The sequence below is a fragment of the Coregonus clupeaformis genome, chromosome 1 (genome assembly GCF_020615455.1).
Source record: "Coregonus clupeaformis isolate EN_2021a chromosome 1, ASM2061545v1, whole genome shotgun sequence".
Taxonomy (NCBI): domain Eukaryota; kingdom Metazoa; phylum Chordata; class Actinopteri; order Salmoniformes; family Salmonidae; genus Coregonus; species Coregonus clupeaformis.
In genome coordinates, this window is record NC_059192.1 from 74940990 (window position 1) to 74966056 (window position 25067).

The 25067-nt window shown below is 38.8% G+C and overlaps 5 protein-coding genes and 1 pseudogene across 5 annotated transcripts; all 6 read left to right on the plus strand.

Moving 5' to 3' along the window:
* Nucleotides 1-1279: 1279 nt before the first annotated feature.
* Nucleotides 1280-2220, plus strand: LOC121576929 (hemoglobin subunit alpha-2-like). Its single transcript, XM_041890537.1, has 3 exons — nt 1280-1453; nt 1614-1821; nt 1986-2220. Exons 1-3 carry the CDS (start codon nt 1359-1361, stop codon nt 2112-2114), a joined length of 432 nt encoding a protein of 143 aa, XP_041746471.1. The 5' UTR covers nt 1280-1358; the 3' UTR covers nt 2115-2220.
* A 6125-nt stretch (nt 2221-8345) lies between these two features.
* Nucleotides 8346-9176, plus strand: LOC121576918 (hemoglobin subunit beta-2-like). The gene is made up of 3 exons (XM_041890511.2): nt 8346-8493; nt 8610-8832; nt 8975-9176. Exons 1-3 carry the CDS (start codon nt 8354-8356, stop codon nt 9101-9103), a joined length of 492 nt encoding a protein of 163 aa, XP_041746445.1. The 5' UTR covers nt 8346-8353; the 3' UTR covers nt 9104-9176.
* A 1751-nt stretch (nt 9177-10927) lies between these two features.
* Nucleotides 10928-11866, plus strand: LOC121584472 (hemoglobin subunit alpha-2-like). The gene is made up of 3 exons (XM_041900364.2): nt 10928-11100; nt 11261-11468; nt 11632-11866. Exons 1-3 carry the CDS (start codon nt 11006-11008, stop codon nt 11758-11760), a joined length of 432 nt encoding a protein of 143 aa, XP_041756298.1. The 5' UTR covers nt 10928-11005; the 3' UTR covers nt 11761-11866.
* A 6631-nt stretch (nt 11867-18497) lies between these two features.
* Nucleotides 18498-19320, plus strand: LOC121584479 (hemoglobin subunit beta-2-like). Its single transcript, XM_045222714.1, has 3 exons — nt 18498-18636; nt 18753-18975; nt 19118-19320. Exons 1-3 carry the CDS (start codon nt 18545-18547, stop codon nt 19244-19246), a joined length of 444 nt encoding a protein of 147 aa, XP_045078649.1. The 5' UTR covers nt 18498-18544; the 3' UTR covers nt 19247-19320.
* A 289-nt stretch (nt 19321-19609) lies between these two features.
* LOC121584489 (hemoglobin subunit alpha-2-like) lies at nt 19610-20125 on the plus strand. Its single transcript, XM_041900384.2, has 2 exons — nt 19610-19727; nt 19891-20125. The coding sequence occupies exons 1-2, from the start codon at nt 19617-19619 to the stop codon at nt 20017-20019; spliced, it is 240 nt and encodes a 79-aa protein (XP_041756318.2). The 5' UTR covers nt 19610-19616; the 3' UTR covers nt 20020-20125.
* Nucleotides 20126-23718: 3593 nt separating this feature from the next.
* On the plus strand, nt 23719-25027 carry LOC121576950 (annotated as a pseudogene).
* The last annotated feature ends 40 nt before the right edge of the window (nt 25028-25067 follow it).

Here is a 25067-nt window from a genome sequence, read left to right on the forward strand (position 1 = left end):
CAGTTAATATGCATTTGTCAAAAGTATTGACCTTATATTGACACGAGTTTACTGTAGCTGTTGTCCTATTGATATCCAAATGTAAAACATAATTCCAGAAATGTTGAATCCACTGTTCAGATTGTTTTCCGTTTTGTTTGATGCAATTGACCTCCACTTGTACATTTAGCAAAAGCTAGTTTGTTTGGTGCAGGAAACTGCACCATATTCATAATTTGTTGTTGTTGACATAGTGGTCCCATTGTTTTTATTATAAGGGGATGAGATTCAAGTTTCCTACACCAGAACCCTACATGAGCTATATCATTACAGTAGCCTATATGACATGAACCACAGCAACCTAGTCCATGCATGCCCCTGCAGAAGCTGGCCTCTCCAGCTACGATCCTACATGGGGTTTTAGAATATAAAAATGGCAACACCTAGTGTTATCTTTAAGCACATACAGTAGGCCCACACATTATCTGAGAAAATCTATGAGTAAAAGGCATATCTATGCCTTTACATTTATTTAATGAAAGCATCCTAATAGCATGTATAACCATAGGTCTCTCCAGTGTGTCTATACTCTTCCCTATTAGATGATTCCTCATCATCCCCCAGGATGCTGTAGGAGAAGCCATATATTTGCTGCCACATACATAACACCTTCATGAAGAAAGTGACATACCATTTCCTCGGTATCGCGATATCAGGTTCTTCATTCTAGAAATCATTGTATTCGTTGAGAACCTATCGAATGTTGGTTGTCATTCTGTCTTTCCCCCATCTGCTAATATCAAGTCACAACAAGTCATTGTGCACTATTTTTATAAGTAGAAATTGGTGCAAAGTAGGATTTATTTGAATAAGAACAGCCCAGTTGTCATATTTAACTCATTGTCAAATAGCAAGCAATAAGTCTTCATCATCATTGTGTAAAATATATAATTGCATTATATATCCATAACAGATCATACCTGTTTCATAGTAAGATATTAGTCCCTCTTTTCAATATAAGGACGTTTTTAGAGAAGTGTTTCTAGGCTATATTTATCTCTAATAGATATGGCGGCCATGCCTAGCAATGGTTGCTCTTAGAAGTCTATGCAAACGCATATAGATTTGCTGTGCTACCATATATAGCCGAAAGAGATAACACAAGACAACACCCTAAAATTCACAGAACTGATGCTCTATCTCACTGATCATTTTACTCAATTATCTCCTCATAGCCAATAGAAAACAAGTAGAGGTGGGGTTTGGTGACATGTCTTGAACCATAAAAGAGGTGTCAGGGTCCGTCTAAATTCAGACACTTCTAAAGCTTAATTTACCCTCTGAATAGCTTGTGTGGTACAACAGAGCCTTTAGTCAAAATGAGCCTGTCAGCTAAGGAAAAAGTCATCGTCAAGGACTTCTTTGAGAAGGTCTCCAACAGGTCCGAAGAGATCGGCGCCGAGGCTCTCGCTAGGTAAAGATGCAAGAGACTTTATCATCAGTTAGGCTGTACTGCATAATTGAGGATGAAATGCATCACTTATTAGATACAAAATGTTATTGATACTGAGTAATTTATATGCTCGACAGAGCAATTACCACTAACCAATCATTTATCTCGTTCCTCCATTCAGGCTGATCGTGGTGTACCCCCAGACCAAGTCCTACTTCGCCCACTGGAAGGACCTGAGCCCCAACGGCGCTCCGGTTAGGAAGCACGGCATCACCGTCATGGGTGGCGTGTACGAGGCCGTGAGCAAGATCGATGACCTAGCTGGTGGTCTCCTGACCCTGAGCGAGCTGCACGCCTTCATGCTTAGAGTTGACCCCGTCAACTTCAAAGTAATTATCACCACAACTATAGCCAATGTTCCCATAATGCGCTATAGGCGTATGGGCAATGTAGTAGTAGCCTATGCCTATACTAAGCGTTTGCAGAAGGCGCCATTGCACTTTTTTCAGGATAATCAAAGTACTGACTCTTAGCTCTGTTTGTCCCTCGTCAGATCCTGTCCCACTGCATCCTGGTGGTCTTGTCCATGCTGTTCGCCGAGGAGTTCACCCCTCAGATTCATGTTGCCGTGGACAAGTTCTTGGCCCTCCTGGCCCTGGCTCTGTCCGAGAAGTACCGCTAAAGGACCAATCAGCACCAACATGCCAGCACTCACACCTGCTGTGGTCCTCAGTGTGGAAATAAATTGTCTTCTTCATTGAGAAATAAAAAGTTACATCAAAATGTAATAATTCTCTCCTTAATATGTTTACTTTTCAATAATGTTGTAATAAGGTTGGTAAAATAAAAAAACACAACATGGAAAACACACTAATAACCTGTGCTGTTACACCGCACATAATGTAACAACAATGACTTAACACATTATTATTCAAAGCAACTTCAACCAATGAATATGTTACACTTTCTCTCCCAGCACTCAACTGAAATAAAAAAAGGGTTGTTGTATAGCTTCTGCTTCTCTGCTGCACTTAAGTTGGCCACACCTGACAAAAGTAACACAAAAGGATTTGGTTAAGATACTGTAACAATACTTCATGCTTATTTTTGTTGATAGCATATTTATAGGAACATTGATAATAACTTACATAGACAAAAAAGGAAAGTGCTGTTACTGATTGTCACTGGTGTTACTAGCTATAGCAGTAATACAAGTGTGGAGCAGTAACACCATCTTAAAATCTGAACAGAAAAAGGCCACAGTCACTCAAACCAGAGTTCATCAACCATACAAACTTCTTTGAATTGTGTGATTTCATTAATTGTTTTGTTCATAATTATATTTTCCTTTGCGTAAGAATGACGAACACCAATGACATTGGACTTAGACACATGAAATTACCCAAAATATATTTAAATTAGTAATATATTAAAAGAGTGTGCAGACTCATCATGTTCTTCCATTAATGCTGCTCCTCCAATGAGCCATTTGCCACAGGACGTAATTCACAATGTTGTATGTTTTCAAAACTGCAATTTCTTTGAAGTGAAAACACCAATGACAAGAAATTGAGCTTTTAAGTTATTAAAAATATTTTGTAATCATTTTTGCTTATCTATTCAGTACATACACTGAGTGCACAAAACATTAAGAACACCTGCTCTTTCCATGACATAGACTGACCAGGTGAATCCAGGTGAAAGATTTGATCCCTTATTGATGTCACCTGTTAAATCCACTTAAATCAGTATAGATGAAGGGGAGGAGACAGGTTAAAGAAGGATTTTTAAGCCTTGAGACAATTGAGACGTGGATTGTTTATGTGTGCCATTCAGAGGGTGAATGGGCAAGACAAAATATTTAAGTGCCTTTGAACGGGTATGGTAGTAGGTAACAGGCCCCAGGCTCACCGGTTTGTGTCAAGAACTACAACACTGCTGGGTTTTTCATGCTCAACAGTTTTCTATGTGAATCAAGAATGGGCCACCACCCAAAGGACATCCAGCCAACTTGACACAACTGTGGGAAGCATTGGAGTCAAAATGGGCCAGCGTCCCTTTGGAACGCTTCCGACACCTTGTAGAATCCATGCCCGATGAATTGCTACCCCCAGTATTTTTGTACAATTTATGAAAACAAATGTTTTGCAGTAATATGATTCCCTATTAAATAACAGTTTATTAAAACGAAAAACCTATAATTTGTTATTAGGGGTTCACAGCAAAACTGTTAAATTGTTATTCTCTGAATTCTTACTATTATTGTCCCCCAGGTTGAAACCGGGAACGGGACTGTGGATCTGTCTCCGTCCATTAGCACGTTAGTGCGTTCGTTCATTAGTTAGCCACACCCAATATCTCAGACAGCACTGGCCCGATATTAACCAAACTTGGGTGTATGATGCGTCTTACCATAGAGATCCGGCATATACAAAATTACACTGATTGGCCCAAGTTAATTAACACTGATTAGCCTATAGGTGGCACTGTTATAAGCAGTCTCACTTAAACCCTCATAGCCATCGCCCGGTTTGACCTAGAGAATTGAAACTTTGTATGCAAGTGGTCTTTCCTCATGCTGAACAAATTTGCCAGATGGACCCATAACGTCTGTCAGCATAGACTTTCCTCTATCTTGGAAATGTTGCTAAACATTTGAAAAACGTATTCTCATGAACCATGAGTCCAAATGACACCAATTCGGTATGTAGGCCAATGGTATATCTCTTAACTTAGTTTGAGAAAAGCTAAGGGATTTGTTAAGAGATGGCTGAGTTATTGATACATCAGGAAATCTGATTTTAGGTGTCTATTTAAATCTGTTGTGAATCCACTCCACCATGGCTTATCAACCTGAAACTTTTTACAGTCATCAAAGACATGACCATACATTTGGCATTGATATCTTAAAAAACAAGGAAATGATTAACAATGAACTTTTTTGACTATGTAATGCTAATGCTTAAAATAATCATAACAAATCATCTCATGGACTAAAAGTCAGATTCACTCCAAATTTGGAAGATTATGTTGATGCATTCAAAGATGGCCACCAGTAGATGCATATTAGCACATCAGAGATTCTTTTTTTTCTTCTTTTTATCTGAGTTGATGGGTCTTTGATTTTATGTTTGTATGTTTTTCCCACATATGCTAGTATGCTCAAATATGCTAGAAATACATCAAAAGTCTTATTCTCCTGAACAATAGGACCAAATGACATCATGTGGAATGTAGGCCCATGATATATGTCTTAACATAGTTTTTAGAAAAGCTAAGGTATTGGTCAAAAGATGGCTGAGTTATTAACAAATAAAAAATATGATTTTAAGTCTCAATTCAAACCACTGTAAATCCACTCCACAGTGGCCGGTCAACGTGAAAATTGTAATTGCGTTCATGGACGTCCCTAAGAAGAACCACACTTAAGTTGGTATTGATATCTTAAAAAACAAGGAAACTATTAACAACTCATTCTTTGCATGTTTAACACCAATGCTAAAAATCATCTGCAATCATCTTCTCCTCATAAACCATAAGTCCGATTCACTCCAGATGTTGTATTTAGAATCTTGAAATCCATCTTTAATGGTTTTGAGCAAGAATAGTTGCTGCATTCAAATATGGCCGCACTGTACCTATAGATGCAAGTTAGCACATATGCTAATGATAAAGATACTTCAAAAATCTTCTTCTCATGAACCATTAATCAGATTGACTCCAGATTTGGTATATAGACTCAATTAATTAGCTTCTAATGAATTTGAGAATGATTAGTTGCTGCATTTAAAGTCAGCCACGCCACACCACAAGAAGGCACCATATCACAATAGGGCATAAGAACTGAACCGATGGACATGGAGCCATGAAATCTGGTATGTAAACCTTATATATGTGTCCTTAGAAGATGTGTGAATATAAAGTCACTGCAAACTTAGATGGCTGCACCAGACCAGTTGATGGCACTATAAATGTCATTGGCACCAGTGTCACCATAGGATACTAGAGCAATAACTATTGATCAAGTGGACTTTGTCTCATGCAAATTAATGTTAGATTTAAATTATGCAGACGAACAAAGTTAAATATCGTGCTTAGTATAGCTGTATAATCACATATTGTTGCCCTTATGTTGTCTGAATGTAGTGAAAAGTGGATATTTTATTCTGGAAAATGTGAAACCGTAAGTCCTGCTGCTTGGGCAGTCAGTGTATTACAGCTGTGAGAGTGTATTGAAGTATTTTGGAACACTGGAGTGCACTAACTGAGATTTAAATCATTTACACAAACAGATTTCCACAAAATAAAGGCCCAGATTCAAAGATGACTGCAATATACCAATACACTAACACTGAAAATATTTCACAAATCTTAAAATAAACCATTAGTCGAATTGACCCCAGAATTGGTATATAAACTTTACAGTTGGCACTATGCATTGGGGCAGGTAGCATTCTCCTGGCATCTGCCAAACCCAGATGTGTCTGTCAGACTACCAGATGGTGAAGCATGATTCATCACTACAGAGAACGCTTTCCCACTTCTTAGGCTTGTGTGCGGCTGCTCAGCCATGGAAACCTATTACATGAAGCTCCCGACAAACAGTTATTGTGCTGACATTGCTTCCAGAGGCAGTTTGGAACTTGGTAGTGAGTGTTGCAACCAAGGACAGACTATTTTTACACACTACATGCTTCAGCACTTGGCGGTCCAGTTCTGTGAGCTTGTGTGGCCTACGACTTCTCGGCTGAGCCATTGTTGCTCCTAGACGTTTCCACTTCACCATAACAGCATTTACAGTCGACCGGGGCAGCTCTAGCAGGGCAGCAATTTGACGAACTTACTTCTTGGAAAGGTGGCGTCCTATGTTGCCACGTTAAAAGTCGCTGAGCTCTTCAGTAAGGCCATTCTACTGCCATACACTCTATACACCTGTCAGCAACGGGTGTCGCTGAAATAGCCGAATTCACTCATTTGAAGGGGTGTCCACATACTTTTATATATATAGTGTAGTTCCTTCATGATAGAACACTTGCTTTGTTATCTAACTGATCTTCTGTTCTTTCTGTCATCCTGTGAACCCCTTCATTGCTTCTAGCAGCTATATTTTTTTGTAATTTGAACGTGTTTTACATGGTGCCAAAGTCCATGGACAGCATTTCCACCACAATTAAATAATTACCCACATGACCCAAATTACACAGTAAACGAGAATCCCCTGCCTCCAACCAAATTCTGAATAATCTGGTCCAGGACATTTCTTTTTTTTTTTACCTCGAAGTGAAAAATCTAAAGATATATATTTATATATATATATATATTTGGGCCAGGCATGTAATACAGGCTACAAAGTATAAATAACCCTAATATCCTTTCGTGTTTCCTTTTATTTTATTGTATTCTATTCACGCTTATTTACATTTTGATTATTGACAGATTGAATAAATGAATGTCCTATCAATTTAAAAAATGAACACGCACGCATGTATATCACGGCACGAATGACATTCGAGAAGTGTCCTAATACAAATGCGCTTCATTTAGAGTCACTAATGGGTGGAGAGTCTTGTTGTAGGAGATTACACAGATGCGTGTTTGTTGCAGATAACACGTCAGAGGGTGGAAAGCATGGTCCCGATTTCTATGATTGTAACTAAAAGTATATTTCAAACGCTTAATTAGGCCTAATGAAATCTTAAACTATGGCATCAAATTGATCTGAAATTACAGCCCATCAACTATGGCACAAGTGCACCCTCAGGAGGCAGTGTTGGAATTAAACTAATGCAATGCCAATGCCATACATTTTAGATTGGAGATTCGTATTATTAAAGTAGTTAAAAGTTTAGTATTTGGTCCCATATTCCTAGCACGTAACGTGACTACAAACTTGTTGGATACATTTTCAGTTTGTTTTGGTTGTGTTTTGGATTTTGTTTTGCCCAATTGGACCTGAATGGTGAATAATGTATTGTGTCATTTTGAAGTGCCTTTTATTGTAAGTAAAAATAGATGTTTCTGAACAATTCTACATTCATGAATTAATCATGAATAATGATGAGTGAGAGGGTTAAAGGGGCAAAAATCTCATACCCACTAAAAATACTAACCTCCCCTGTTATTGGTAATAGTGAGAGGTTAGCATGTCTTGTTGCAGCCTCTGCATGGCATCTCACTCGTCATTATTCATGATTCATTCATGATTTTTCCTAATAATTTCATTATCAGTATTAATTTAGAAGTGTTCAGAAACATCTCATGTACTCACTTCGAAATACAATTACTCCAGTCATCTTTCACCATTCAGTTTCTATTGGGCAAAACATAATCCAAAAAACAAACAAAACAAACTGCAAATGCATCCAACGAGTTTGTAGTGTCACACGTTTGATGTAATCGTTGCGTGCAAGGAATATGGAACAAAATACAAAAAGTTTGACTATGCACTTTAAGTGAATTTGGGGGGGGGGGGGACGACGACTATATGCCTTCATTTCGGTTAAACATATATGTATGAAAATACCCTCAAATGAAAGGTGTCATTCTACTGTTGCCTCATATGAAGCATGATATCTTGAATCCAAAATGCTGGAATGTAGAGCCACATTAAAATGTCTAGCTTCACTGTCCAAATACATATGTAGTGCAGTGTATGTTACTAAATAGCCTACTCCTTATGGACACTTCAGAATCTATTTGTGGTCAACGGTTTCTGCTGTTTCACGGAAAACCACATATAGTAAGTAGAACTACAGGAGGACCCATTCAAAGATCTTTATGATCTAAAACATGACCTATATCCAACCAATCACATTAACTGTTTCGTCTTGGGTTATCTCCAACCAATCATAATGCACTTTCTCATCTTGGGGGCGGAGTGCACAAATACCATAAAAAGAAAGATGTTTTACAAATGTGTTCATGATTCCGATTCTCACTAGAACCTTAGCTAAATCATCACGAGCAAACATGGTTGAGTGGACAGATGAAGAGCGCGCAGCCATCTCCGACATCTTCTCCAAGCTAGACTATGACGAAGTTGGCCAAAAGTGCCTGTCAAGGTAAGACAATAAGCATAGCTTTAATTTAATTTGGAGTGTTAGTCCCCTTAATCTTCATCATCTTCATCATTTTATCTTGTTGTTCAGCCTCACACTGTTCTCTCCGCTCCCCTCAGGTGTCTGATCGTGTACCCCTGGACCCAGAGGTACTTCGGGGCCTTCGGCAACCTGTACAACGCAGAGGCCATCATGAACAACCCTCTGATCGCTAAGCACGGTACCACGGTGCTGCGCGGTCTGGAGAGAGCTCTGAATAACATGGACGACATAAAGAACACCTACGCGGAGCTGAGCGTTCTGCACTCCGAGAAACTGCACGTGGATCCCGACAACTTCAAGGTAAAATACAAAAGAACATTGAAGTGTACTTTTTTTTGTGTGTGCAAGGTATACAATACTTTGTAATTACACCACTCGATCAAGCTACCCCCAAAGACATTCTAAACGTCTCACTTCTGTTTTGGTTTGTTCACTTTTACAGCTGCTGTCTGACTGTCTGACCATCGTCATCGCCGCTAAGATGGGCACCACCTTCACCCCCGAGTATCAGGCATCCTTCCAGAAGTTCTTGTCTGTGGTGGTTTCTGCTCTGGGCAAGCAGTACCACTAGAGTCAGTCCTCCATACCTGACAGAGGAGACGTGTTTCACTCCTCAATGAAAAAATAAAAGAAGTATAGAAGCATCTGTTTGTTAATTATGTTTGTTTATTTTATGCGTGCCTAATTGTGTCCATATATATATATATATATATATATATATAGGCCTAGACGAATTGCACTTTAAGCATGGCTAATATAATAAGACAACTTTAAAGGTTTCAATGGTTATTTCATATATAGATGTTAGATCTACACATTATAAATAATACATTAGCCAACATGAACAAGTTGGTGAATGGATGCACATTGTCTAAAAGCCTACAGAGTTGACCCGGCTGAATTGTATACTGTTGCTGGCTGTAAAACACGTGACACACATTCATATGACTATTAATACATAAAAGGTACAAAAACAAAACTATGAAGTGACCACTGTATTTATTGACTAATAAGAAAAAGTGGGTCATAAAACGAACATCAAAGCATCATGGATGGAATGCGCTAATTCATTTAAAAAAAAAAAAAATCATTATTGTCGTTTGAGTCTTTAACAGTTAATATGCATTTATCAAAAGTATTGACCTTATATTGACACGAGATTACTGTAGCTGTTGTGCTATTGATATCCAAATGTAAAACATAATTCCAGAAATGTGGAATCCCCTGCTAAGATTGTTTTCCGTTTTGTTTGATGCAATTGACCTCCACTTGTACATTTAGAAAAAGCTAGTTTGTTTGGTGCAGGAAACTGCCCCATATTCATAATTTGTTGTTGTTGACATAGTGGTCCCATTTTTCGTATTATAAGGGGATGAGATTCAAGTTTCCTACACCAGAACCCTACATGAGCTATATCATTACAGTAGCCTATATGACATGAACCACAGCAACCTAGTCCATGCATGCCCCTGCAGAAGCTGGCCTCTCCAGCTACGATCCTACATGGGGTTTTAGAATATAAAAATGGCAACACCTAGTGTTATCTTTAAGCACATACAGTAGGCCCACACATTATCTGAGAAAATCTATGAGTAAAAGGCATATCTATGCCTTTACATTTATTTAATGAAAGCATCCTAATAGCATGTATAACCATAGGTCTCTCCAGTGTGTCTATACTCTTCCCTATTAGATGATTCCTCATCATCCCCCAGGATGCTGTAGGAGAAGCCATATATTTGCTGCCACATACATAACACCTTCATGAAGAAAGTGACATACCATTTCCTCGGTATCGCGATATCAGGTTCTTCATTCTAGAAATCATTGTATTCGTTGAGAACCTATCGAATGTTGGTTGTCATTCTGTCTTTTCCCCCATCTGCTAATATCAAGTCACAACAAGTCATTGTGCACTATTTTTATAAGTAGAAATTGGTGCAAAGTAGGATTTATTTGAATAAGAACAGCCCAGTTGTCATATTTAACTCATTGTCAAATAGCAAGCAATAAGTCTTCATCATCATTGTGTAAAATATATAATTGCATTATATATCCATAACAGATCATACCTGTTTCATAGTAAGATATTAGTCCCTCTTTTCAATATAAGGACGTTTTTAGAGAAGTGTTTCTAGGCTATATTTATCTCTAATAGATATGGCGGCCATGCCTAGCAATGGTTGCTCTTAGAAGTCTATGCAAACGCATATAGATTTGCTGTGCTACCATATATAGCCGAAAGAGATAACACAAGACAACACCCTAAAATTCACAGAACTGATGCTCTATCTCACTGATCATTTTACTCAATTATCTCCTCATAGCCAATAGAAAACAAGTAGAGGTGGGGTTTGGTGACATGTCTTGAACCATAAAAAAGAGGTGTCAGGGTCCGTCTAAATTCAGACACTTCTAAAGCTTAATTTACCCTCTGAATAGCTTGTGTGGTACAACAGAGCCTTTAGTCAAAATGAGCCTGTCAGCTAAGGAAAAAGTCATCGTCAAGGACTTCTTTGAGAAGGTCTCCAACAGGTCCGAAGAGATCGGCGCCGAGGCTCTCGCTAGGTAAAGATGCAAGAGACTTTATCATCAGTTAGGCTGTACTGCATAATTGAGGATGAAATGCATCACTTATTAGATACAAAATGTTATTGATACTGAGTAATTTATATGCTCGACAGAGCAATTACCACTAACCAATCATTTCTCTCGTTCCTCCATTCAGGCTGATCGTGGTGTACCCCCAGACCAAGTCCTACTTCGCCCACTGGAAGGACCTGAGCCCCAAAGGCGCTCCCGTTAGGAAGCACGGCATCACCGTCATGGGTGGCGTGTACGAGGCCGTGAGCAAGATCGATGACCTAGCTGGTGGTCTCCTGACCCTGAGCGAGCTGCACGCCTTCATGCTTAGAGTTGACCCCGTCAACTTCAAAGTAATTATCACCACAACTATAGCCAATGTTCCCATAATGCGCTATAGGCGTATGGGCAATGTAGTAGTAGCCTATGCCTATACTAAGCGTTTGCAGAAGGCGCCATTGCACTTTTTCAGGATAATCAAAGTACTGACTCTTAGCTCTGTTTGTCCCTCGTCAGATCCTGTCCCACTGCATCCTGGTGGTCTTGTCCATGCTGTTCGCCGAGGAGTTCACCCCTCAGATTCATGTTGCCGTGGACAAGTTCTTGGCCCTCCTGGCCCTGGCTCTGTCCGAGAAGTACCGCTAAAGGACCAATCAGCACCAACATGCCAGCACTCACACCTGCTGTGGTCCTCAGTGTGGAAATAAATTGTCTTCTTCATTGAGAAATAAAAAGTTACATCAAAATGTAATAATTCTCTCCTTAATATGTTTACTTTTCAATAATGTTGTAATAAGGTTGGTAAAATAAAAAAACATAACATGGAAAACACCAATAACCTGTGCTGTTACACCGCACATAATGTAACAACAATGACTTAACACATTATTATTCAAAGCAACTTCAACCAATGAATATGTTACACTTTCTCTCCCAGCACTCAACTGAAATAAAAAAAGGGTTGTTGTATAGCTTCTGCTTCTCTGCTGCACTTAAGTTGGCCACACCTGACAAAAGTAACACAAAAGGATTTGGTTAAGATACTGTAACAATACTTCATGCTTATTTTTGTTGATAGCATATTTATAGGAACATTGATAATAACTTACATAGACAAAAAAGGAAAGTGCTGTTACTGATTGTCACTGGTGTTACTAGCTATAGCAGTAATACAAGTGTGGAGCAGTAACACCATCTTAAAATCTGAACAGAAAAAGGCCACAGTCACTCAAACCAGAGTTCATCAACCATACAAACTTCTTTGAATTGTGTGATTTCATTAATTGTTTTGTTCATAATTATATTTTCCTTTGCGTAAGAATGACGAACACCAATGACATTGGACTTAGACATATGAAATTACCCAAAATATATTTAAATTAGTAATATATTAAAAGAGTGTGCAGACTCATCATGTTCTTCCATTAATGCTGCTCCTCCAATGAGCCATTTGCCACAGGACGTAATTCACAATGTTGTATGTTTTCAAAACTGCAATTTCTTTGAAGTGAAAACACCAATGACAAGAAATTGAGCTTTTAAGTTATTAAAAATATTTTGTAATCATTTTTGCTTATCTATTCAGTACATACACTGAGTGCACAAAACATTAAGAACACCTGCTCTTTCCATGACATAGACTGACCAGGTGAATCCAGGTGAAAGATTTGATCCCTTATTGATGTCACCTGTTAAATCCACTTAAATCAGTATAGATGAAGGGGAGGAGACAGGTTAAAGAAGGATTTTTAAGCCTTGAGACAATTGAGACGTGGATTGTTTATGTGTGCCATTCAGAGGGTGAATGGGCAAGACAAAATATTTAAGTGCCTTTGAACGGGTATGGTAGTAGGTAACAGGCCCCAGGCTCACCGGTTTGTGTCAAGAACTACAACACTGCTGGGTTTTTCATGCTCAACAGTTTTCTATGTGAATCAAGAATGGGCCACCACCCAAAGGACATCCAGCCAACTTGACACAACTGTGGGAAGCATTGGAGTCAAAATGGGCCAGCGTCCCTTTGGAACGCTTCCGACACCTTGTAGAATCCATGCCCGATGAATTGCTACCCCCAGTATTTTTGTACAATTTATGAAAACAAATGTTTTGCAGTAATATGATTCCCTATTAAATAACAGTTTATTAAAACGAAAAACCTATAATTTGTTATTAGGGGTTCACAGCAAAACTGTTAAATTGTTATTCTCTGAATTCTTACTATTATTGTCCCCCAGGTTGAAACCGGGAACGGGACTGTGGATCTGTCTCCGTCCATTAGCACGTTAGTGCGTTCGTTCATTAGTTAGCCACACCCAATATCTCAGACAGCACTGGCCCGATATTAACCAAACTTGGGTGTATGATGCGTCTTACCATAGAGATCCGGCATATACAAAATTACACTGATTGGCCCAAGTTAATTAACACTGATTAGCCTATAGGTGGCACTGTTATAAGCAGTCTCACTTAAACCCTCATAGCCATCGCCCGGTTTGACCTAGAGAATTGAAACTTTGTATGCAAGTGGTCTTTCCTCATGCTGAACAAATTTGCCAGATGGACCCATAACGTCTGTCAGCATAGACTTTCCTCCATCTTGGAAATGTTGCTAAACATTTGAAAAACGTATTCTCATGAACCATGAGTCCAAATGACACCAATTCGGTATGTAGGCCAATGGTATATCTCTTAACTTAGTTTGAGAAAAGCTAAGGGATTTGTTAAGAGATGGCTGAGTTATTGATACATCAGGAAATCTGATTTTAGGTGTCTATTTAAATCTGTTGTGAATCCACTCCACCATGGCTTATCAACCTGAAACTTTTTACAGTCATCAAAGACATGACCATACATTTGGCATTGATATCTTAAAAAACAAGGAAATGATTAACAATTAACTTTTTTGACTATGTAATGCTAATGCTTAAAATAATCATAACAAATCATCTCATGGACTAAAAGTCAGATTCACTCCAAATTTGGAAGATTATGTTGATGCATTCAAAGATGGCCACCAGTAGATGCATATTAGCACATCAGAGATTCTTTTTTTTCTTCTTTTTATCTGAGTTGATGGGTCTTTGATTTTATGTTTGTATGTTTTTCCCACATATGCTAGTATGCTCAAATATGCTAGAAATACATCAAAAGTCTTATTCTCCTGAACAATAGGACCAAATGACATCATGTGGAATGTAGGCCCATGATATATGTCTTAACATAGTTTTTAGAAAAGCTAAGGTATTGGTCAAAAGATGGCTGAGTTATTAACAAATAAAAAATATGATTTTAAGTCTCAATTCAAACCACTGTAAATCCACTCCACAGTGGCCGGTCAACGTGAAAATTGTAATTGCGTTCATGGACGTCCCTAAGAAGAACCACACTTAAGTTGGTATTGATATCTTAAAAAAACAAGGAAACTATTAACAACTCATTCTTTGCATGTTTAACACCAATGCTAAAAATCATCTGCAATCATCTTCTCCTCATAAACCATAAGTCCGATTCACTCCAGATGTTGTATTTAGAATCTTGAAATCCATCTTTAATGGTTTTGAGCAAGAATAGTTGCTGCATTCAAATATGGCCGCACTGTACCTATAGATGCAAGTTAGCACATATGCTAATGATAAAGATACTTCAAAAATCTTCTTCTCATGAACCATTAATCAGATTGACTCCAGATTTGGTATATAGACTCAATTAATTAGCTTCTAATGAATTTGAGAATGATTAGTTGCTGCATTTAAAGTCAGCCACGCCACACCACAAGAAGGCACCATATCACAATAGGGCATAAGAACTGAACCGATGGACATGGAGCCATGAAATCTGGTATGTAAACCTTATATATGTGTCCTTAGAAGATGTGTGAATATAAAGTCACTGCAAACTTAGATGGCTGCACCAGACCAGTTGATGGCACTATAAATGTCATTGGCACCAGTGTCACCATAGGATACTAGAGCAATAACTATTGATCAAGTGGACTTTGTCTCATGCAAATTAATGTTAGATTTAAATTATGCAGACGAACAAAGTTAAATATCGTGCTTAGTATAGCTGTATAATCACATATTGTTGCCCTTATGTTGTCTGAATGTAGTGAAAAGTGGATATTTTATTCTGGAAAATGTGAAACCGTAAGTCCTGCTGCTTGGGCAGTCAGTGTATTACAGCTGTGAGAGTGTATTGAAGTATTTTGGAACACTGGAGTGCACTAACTGAGATTTAAATAATTTACACAAACAGATTTCCACAAAATAAAGGCCCAGATTCAAAGATGACTGCAATATACCAATACACTAACACTGAAAATATTTCACAAATCTTAAAATAAACCATTAGTCGAATTGACCCCAGAATTGGTATATAAACTCAATATATTAATTAATGACTTTAAGAATGATTACCTGTTGCATTAAAATAAAACCAACTTACAGCACTAGACTAAACTTCAGTTGCATCATACTTGAGGTATTGAGAGATAAACATAGTAATGCTTTCATTGATTGCACATCAAGGAAGATACACTACATGACCAGAAGTATATGTGGACACCTGCTTGTCGAACATCTCATTCCAAAATCATGAGCATTAATATGGAGTTGGTCCCCCCTTTGCTGCTATAACAGCCTCCACTCTTCTGGGAAGGCTTTCCACTAGACGTTGGAACATTGCTGTGGGGACGTGCTTCCATTCAGCCACAAGAGCATTAAACAGGAAAGGGCCTTCCCAAAAACTGTTGCCACAAAGTTGGAAACAAAGAATCGTCTAGAATATTATTGTATGCTGTAGCGTTAAGATTTCCCTTCACTGGAACTAAGGGGCCTAGCCCGAACCATGAAAAACAACACCAGACCAATATTCCTCCTCCACCAAACTTTACAGTTGGCACTATGCATTGGGGCAGGTAGCATTCTCCTGGCATCTGCCAAACCCAGATGTGTCTGTCAGACTACCAGATGGTGAAGCATGATTCATCACTACAGAGAACGCGTTTCCACTTCTTAGGCTTGTGTGCGGCTGCTCAGCCATGGAAACCTATTTCATGAAGCTCCCGACAAACAGTTATTGTGCTGACATTGCTTCCAGAGGCAGTTTGGAACTTGGTAGTGAGTGTTGCAACCGAGGACAGACGATTTTTACACACTACATGCTTCAGCACTTGGCGGTCCAGTTCTGTGAGCTTGTGTGGCCTACGACTTCTCGGCTGAGCCATTGTTGCTCCTAGACGTTTCCACTTCACCATAACAGCATTTACAGTCGACCGGGGCAGCTCTAGCAGGGCAGCAATTTGACGAATTTACTTCTTGGAAAGGTGGCGTCTTATGTTGCCACGTTAAAAGTCGCTGAGCTCTTCAGTAAGGCCATTCTACTGCCATACACTCTATACACCTGTCAGCAACGGGTGTCGCTGAAATATCCGAATTCACTCATTTGAAGGGGTGTCCACATACTTTTATATATATAGTGTAGTTCCTTCATGATAGAACACTTGCTTTGTTATCTAACTGATCTTCTGTTCTTTCTGTCATCCTGTGAACCCGTTCATTGCTTCTAGCAGCTATATTTTTTTGTAATTTGCCAAAGTCCATGGACAGCATTTCCACCACAATTAAATAATTACCCACATGACCCAAATTACACAGTAAACGAGAATCCCCTGCCTCCAACCAAATTCTGAATAATCTGGTCCAGGACATTTTTTGTTTTACCTCGAAGTGAAAAATCTAAAGATATATATTTATATATATATATTTGGGCCAGGCATGTAATACAGGCTACAAAGTATAAATAACCCTAATATCCTTTCGTGTTTCCTTTTATTTTATTGTATTCTATTCACGCTTATTTACATTTTGATTATTGACAGATTGAATAAATGAATGTCCTATCAATTTAAAAAATGAACACGCACGCATGTATATCACGGCACGAATGACATTCGAGAAGTGTCCTAATACAAATGCGCTTCATTTAGAGTCACTAATGGGTGGAGAGTCTTGTTGTAGGAGATTACACAGATGCGTGTTTGTTGCAGATAACACGTCAGAGGGTGGGAAAGCATGGTCCCGATTTCTATGATTGTAACTAAAAGTATATTTCAAACGCTTAATTAGGCCTAATGAAATCTTAAACTATGGCATCAAATTGATCTGAAATTACAGCCCATCAACTATGGCACAAGTGCACCCTCAGGAGGCAGTGTTGGAATTAAACTAATGCAATGCCAATGCCATACATTTTAGATTGGAGATTCGTATTATTAAAGTAGATAAAAGTTTAGTATTTGGTCCCATATTCCTAGCACGTAACGTGACTACAACCTTGTTGGATACATTTGCAGTTTGTTTTGGTTGTGTTTTGGATTTTGTTTTGCCCAATTGGACCTGAATGGTGAATAATGTATTGTGTCATTTTGAAGTGCCTTTTATTGTAAGTAAAAATAGATGTTTCTGAACAATTCTACATTCATGTGGATGCTACCAATATTATGGATAATCATGAATTAATCATGAATAATGATGAGTGAGAGGGTTAAAGGGGCAAAAATCTCATACCCGCTAAAAATACTAACCTCCCCTGTTATTGGTAATAGTGAGAGGTTAGCATGTCTTGTTGCAGCCTCTGCATGGCATCTCACTCGTCATTATTCATGATTCATTCATGATTTTTCCTAATAATTTCATTATCAGTATTAATTTAGAAGTGTTCAGAAACATCTCATGTACTCACTTCGAAATACAATTACTCCAGTCATCTTTCACCATTCAGTTTCTATTGGGCAAAACATAATCCAAAACACAACCAAAACAAACTGCAAATGCATCCAACGAGTTTGTAGTGTCTAACGTTTGATGTAATCGTTGCGTGCAAGGAATATGGGACAAAATACAAAAAGTTTGACTATGCTCTTTAAGTGAATTTGGGGGGGGGTTGGGGGACTATATGCCTTCATTTCGGTTAAACATATATGTATGAAAATACCCTCAAATGAAAGGTGTCATTCTACTGTTGCCTCATATGAAACATGATATCTTAAATCCAAAATGCTGGAATGTAGAGCCACATTAAAATGTCTAGCTTCACTGTCCAAATACATATGTAGTGCAGTGTATGTTACTAAATAGGCTACTCCTTATGGACACTTCAGAATCTATTTGTGGTCAACGGTTTCTGCTGTTTCACGGAAAACCACATATAGTAAGTAGAAGTACATTCAAAGATCTTTATGATCTAAAACATGACCTATATCCAACCAATCACATTAACTTTTTCGTCTTGGGTTATCTCCAACCAATCATAATGCACTTTCTCGTCTTGGGGGCGGAGTGCACAAATACCATAAAAAGAAAGATGTTTTACAAATGTGTTCATGATTCCGATTCTCACTAGAACCTTAGCTAAATCATCAAGAGCAAACATGGTTGAGTGGACAGATGAAGAGCGCGCAGCCATCTCCGACATCTTCTCCAAGCTAGACTATGACGAAGTTGGCCAAAAGTGCCTGTCAAGGTAAGACAATAAGCTTAGCTTTAATTTAATTTGGAGTGTTAGTCCCCTTAATCTTCATCATCTTCATCATTTTATCTTGTTGTTCAGCCTCACACTGTTCTCTCCGCTCCCCTCAGGTGTCTGATCGTGTACCCCTGGACCCAGAGGTACTTCGGGGCCTTCGGCAACCTGTACAACGCAGAGGCCATCATGAACAACCCTCTGATCGCTAAGCACGGTACCACGGTGCTGCGCGGTCTGGAGAGAGCTCTGAATAACATGGACGACATAAAGAACACCTACGCGGAGCTGAGCGTTCTGCACTCCGAGAAACTGCACGTGGATCCCGACAACTTCAAGGTAAAATACAAAAGAACATTGAAGTGTACTTTATTTTGTGCGTGCAAGGTATACAATACTTTGTAATTACACCACTCGATCAAGCTACCCCCAAAGACATTCTAAACGTCTCACTTCTGTTTTGGTTTGTTCACTTTTACAGCTGCTGTCTGACTGTCTGACCATCGTCATCGCCGCTAAGATGGGCACCACCTTCACCCCCGAGTATCAGGCATCCTTCCAGAAGTTCTTGTCTGTGGTGGTTTCTGCTCTGGGCAAGCAGTACCACTAGAGTCAGTCCTCCATACCTGACAGAGGAGACGTGTTTCACTCCTCAATGAAAAAAATAAAAGAAGTATAGAAGCATCTGTTTGTTGATTATGTTTGTTTATTTTATGCGTGCGTAATTGCGTGCGTATATATATATGCCTAGACGAATTGCACTTTAAGCATGGCTAATATAATAAGACAACTTTAAAGGTTTCAATGGTTATTTCATATATAGATGTTAGATCTACACATTATAAATAATACATTAGCCAACATGAACAAGTTGGTGAATGGATGCACATTGTCTAAAAGCCTACAGAGTTGACCCGGCTGAATTGTATACTGTTGCTGGCTGTAAAACACGTGACACACATTCATATGTCATCACCGTCATGGGTGGCGTGTACGAGGCCGTGAGCAAGATCGATGACCTAGCCGGTGGTCTCCTGACCCTGAGCGAGCTGCACGCCTTCATGCTTAGAGTTGACCCCGTCAACTTCAAAGTAATTATCACCACAACTATAGCCAATGTTCCCATAATGCGCTATAGGCGTATGGGCAATGTAGTAGTAGCCTATGCCTATACTAAGCGTTTGCAGAAGGCGCCATTGCACTTTTTCAGGATAATCAAAGTACTGACTCTTAGCTCTGTTTGTCCCTCGTCAGATCCTGTCCCACTGCATCCTGGTGGTCTTGTCCATGCTGTTCGCCGAGGAGTTCACCCCTCAGATTCATGTTGCCGTGGACAAGTTCTTGGCCCTCCTGGCCCTGGCTCTGTCCGAGAAGTACCGCTAAAGTACCAATCAGCACCAACACGCCAGCACTCACACATGCTGTGGTCCTCAGTGTGGAAATAAATTGTCTTCTTCATTGAGAAATAAAAAGTTACATCAAAATGTAATAATTCTCTCCTTAATATGTTTACTTTCAATGTTGTAATAAGGTTGGTAAAAAAAAAACATAACATAGAAAACACCAATAACCTGTGCTGTTACACCGCACATAATGTAACAACAATGACTTGACACATTATTATTCAAAGCAACTTCAACCAATTAATATGTTACACTTTCTCTCCCAGCACTCAACTGAAATAAAAAAGGGTTGTTGTATAGCTTCTGCTTCTCTGCTGCACTTAAGTTGGCCACACCTGACAAAAGTAACACAAAAGGATTTGGTTAAGATACTGTAACAATACTTCATGCTTATTTGTGTTGATAGCATATTTATAGGAACTTTGATAATAACTTACGTAGACAAAAAAGGAAAGTGCTGTTACTGATTGTCACTGGTGTTACTAGCTAGAGCAGTAATACAAGTGTGGAGCAGTAACACCAGCTTAAAATCTGAACAGAAAAAGGCCACAGTCACTCAAACCAGAGTTCATCAACCATACAAACTTCTTTGAATTGTGTGATTTCATTAATTGTTTTGTTCATAATTATATTTTCCTTTGCGTAAGAATGACGAACACCAATGACATTGGACTTAGACACATGAAATTACCCAAAATATATTTAAATTAGTAATATATTAAAAGAGTGTGCAGACTCATCATGTTCTTCCATTAATCCAGCTCCTCCAATGAGCCATTTGCCACAGGACGTACTTCACAAGGTTGTATGTTTTCAAAACTGCAATTTCTTTGAAGTGAAAACACCAATGACAAGAAATTGAGCTTTTAAGTTATTACAAATATTTTGTAATCATTTTTGTTTATCTATTCAGTACATACACTGAGTGCACAAAACATTAAGAACACCTGCTCTTTCCATGACATAGACTGACCAGGTGAATCCAGGTGAAAGATTTGATCCCTTATTGATGTCACCTGTTAAATCCACTTAAATCAGTATAGATGAAGGGGAGGAGACAGGTTAAAGAAGGATTTTTAAGCCTTGAGACAATTGAGACGTGGATTGTTTATGTGTGCCATTCAGAGGGTGAATGGGCAAGACAAAATATTTAAGTGCCTTTGAACGGGTATGGTAGTAGGTAACAGGCCCCAGGCTCACCGGTTTGTGTCAAGAACTACAACACTGCTGGGTTTTTCATGCTCAACAGTTTTCTATGTGAATCAAGAATGGGCCACCACCCAAAGGACATCCAGCCAACTTGACACAACTGTGGGAAGCATTGGAGTCAAAATGGGCCAGCGTCCGTTTGGAACGCTTCCGACACCTTGTAGAATCCATGCCCCGATGAATTGCTACCCCCATTATTTTTGTACAATTTATAAAAACAAATGTTTTGCAGTAATATGATTCCCTATTAAATAACAGTTTATTAAAACGAAAAACCTAGAATTTGTTATTAGGGGTTCACAGCAAAACTGCTGGTAGAGCACGGCGCTTGTAACGCCAAGGTAGTGGGTTCGATCTCCGGGACCACCCATACACAAAAATGTATGCACGCATGACTGTAAGTCGCTTTGGATAAAAGCGTCTGCTAAATGGCATATTATTATTCTCTGAATTCTTACTATTATTGTCCCCCAGGTTGAAACCGTTGACCCCGTCAACTTCAAGGTAATTATCACGAACTATATCCAATGCACCCATAATGCGCTATAGGCGTATGGGCAATGTAGTATTAACCTATACCTATTCTAATCGTTTGCATAAGGCGCCATTGAGCTTTACTCAGAATAATGAAAGTACTGACACTTTGCTCTGTTTGTCCCTCGTCAGATCCTGTCCCACTGCATCCTGGTGGTCTTGTCCATGCTGTTCGCCGAGGAGTTCACCCCTCAGATTCATGTTGCCGTGGACAAGTTCTTGGCCCTCCTGGCCCTGGCTCTGCCCGAGAAGTACCGCTAAAGGACCAATAAGCACCAACACGCCAGCACTCACACATGCTGTGGTCCTCAGTGTGGAAATAAATGGTCTTCTTCATTGAGAAATAAAAAGTGCAATCAATTAAATCTATAGTTTCTATAGTGTTTCTTGGTACTCTCGTCAAAAATAAGGACTGCTTGTGAGGTAGATAGCGGTAATAAGAGTCTGAGCTAGTCGACCGTTAGAGATGAAACACATTTGATTAAAAACTCTAAAGCAAAGACAACTACTGTCATTAAAAATAAACAAACAAAATATCAAAAAGGTGATGATGACTACTAAATTACAATATTACTTTTAATATAATAAATTACTTTTAATCAATATTAATAATAACGAAAATTATATTATTAGTGCATGGGGTTGGATGCTTTTCCAATGCTCAAAGCGTTTTACATTATAATTTATAAGGAACATTTATACCTCATCCACTAGGCCTTAATTCCAAGCAAACGAAACGAATTAAACTCATATGAAAATGTAATGGAGTCAATTCAACAATTAAGAAACGAACAAATACACTAAGATAAATTAATGAAAAATAATGAAAATTATCGCAATAAAGTGTATTTCTGAAATATTAAGATCTATTTACCCTAGGCTGATGTATTTCACATGACAGGAAACTTTTAGATTCATATTTTGTTTTATTACACATGATTCAAATAATAAAACAATTATTTAAATACAAATAATACATAACAATTTCAAGCAAAAAAATATTTTCTTTGAATATTAGGCCTATGATCCTAACATGTTTTTTGTATGTAATATTTTCGATTTATCACATTGGCTGCCTTACAATAGAAGGCAACGAATTAAATAAAAGCTTGTCTGCTTTTGATGTATTCCTATAGCAAAATGTTGTACTTATTGTTTACTGTAGTCTATTTACTGTAGCCTATTTACTGTACTTACTGTACTTATTGTACTTTGGCTCTTTGTATGGGTCATATCGACCCAGAACATAAACCATATAGCCTTTTTGAACATAACACAAGGATTAATACATTGTATTAAACTATTTACAACAATTCTTTAAATAACATACTTTATTTATTTATTACATATGATTATTAAATGAATTATTAATATAATGAATCCACAATGTATTAAGAATGAAAGAAAGGCTAACTTTGAGAGGAGGTAATAGCGTACTATAAGTTACAGATAAACACTGAGAATTTTTTTTTTTTTGTATAAACTGTATGAAAAAGAGACTAAATTATTTGGTAATTGAATGGAAATTAATTAATTAAATGTTTATGTTTCTATGTGCTTTTCCAAATAAATTAAAACGAATATGCAGCAACCTCGGAACAGCATGTCCATAGAACATGGGCTATTGACATTTTAGTTCCTTATGTAGGCTACAGAATTGTTGAAAATATTTACGAGGGCTATAAAAAGAAACATGAAATGAGTTTGAAAACACATAAAACGCCCTAACTTTTATCTAAACTAAGCAGAGATCCAAGTGCAAATCCAAGTGCAAATCCACATCTGTTCCGTGACAGGCACGTACACCTCCACAGTCATTCAATCAGACGCGTCTCCCTACATCTGGCTGTAGTGTATTCTGTTTATAAACCGTTGGAGATGCAGTTAGGCTCAGATCGTTTTCTGTGCAACTCAAGAAACCGAGCAAACAGTCAAAATGGTGGAGTGAACAAATGAAGAGCGCGCTGCCATCACTGATATCTTCTCTAACCTCGACTACGATCGAGTGGGCGCCGAATCCCTGGAAAGGTAAATGCTTTGCTATCCCATCCTCCTGCAAGTTTACATTTTAGTCATTTAGCAGACGCTCTTATCCAGAACGACTTACAGTTAGTGAATACATTTTTTTTTATATACTGGCCCCCCGTGGGAATCGAACCCACAACCCTGGCGTTGCAAACGCCATGCTCTATCAACTGAGCTACATCCCTGCCGGCCATTCCCTCCCCTACCCTGGACGACGCTGGGCCAATTGTGCGCCGCCCATGAGTCTCCAGGTCGCGGCCGGCTGCGACAGAGCCTGGATTCGATCCAGGATCTCTAGTGGCACAGTTAGCACTGCGATGCAGTGCCTTAGACCACTGCGCCACTCAAGAGAATAACTATTCAGTTTAATTCCATAAAACAATTATTTAGGAGTTTTATATTACCGGAATGCAGTAGTCACGAAGAATAGTCTCGGTTTTCCGTCAGGTGTCTTTGGGATTATCGTTCAAATACAACACGATTCTTTGATTTGAGCAGGTTTCAGAGAGTTTAAAGCAGACCTATGACTTTATTTTCCACATGACAGGTGTCTGATCGTTTACCCCTGGACCCAGAGGTACTTCCGGGCCTTCGGCAACCTGTACAACGCAGACGCCATCATTAACAACGCTCTGATCGCTAAGCACGGAATCACTGTGCTGCACCGTCTGGACAGAGCTCTGAAGAACATGGACGACATCAAGAACACCTACACTGAGCTGAGCGTTCTGCACTCCGAGAAACTGCACGTTGATCCCGACAACTTCAAAGTAGGTTTTGAACATAAAGCCAATATTCAATGAATAGTTGTTTGTAATTTGTTCCAAAGTCTGGGCTGCTCAGAAATAGATTTAGGCAGCATTTGTATAATTGTCATAGCATAAACCTAGGCCTACGGGTCATGCCTGTAACCTTCGTTCATTTTATGTAGTCTATAGGCAATAGATCAAGTGGCCTTTAGCTTGAAGTCAGACATTTAGTCAAAAATGTAAAAGATCTAATCTGTTTTCTCCTATATATTTGGTCTGTCCTCTAGCTGTTAGCTGATGTTCTGACCGTGGTGGGAAGATGGGCAACGACTTCACTCCGGAGTGTAAGGAAGTTCTTGTCCGTGGTTGTGTCCGCTCTGGGCAGGCAGTACCACTAAAAGCCCATTCCCTCCCTTTCTCGGCTGGGACTGGCTGGAGAGATCTTGCTGTCCAGTCGCAAGAGCATAGAAAATAAACGACATGCACGTTGAAAATAACTTGTTGGTTTCTT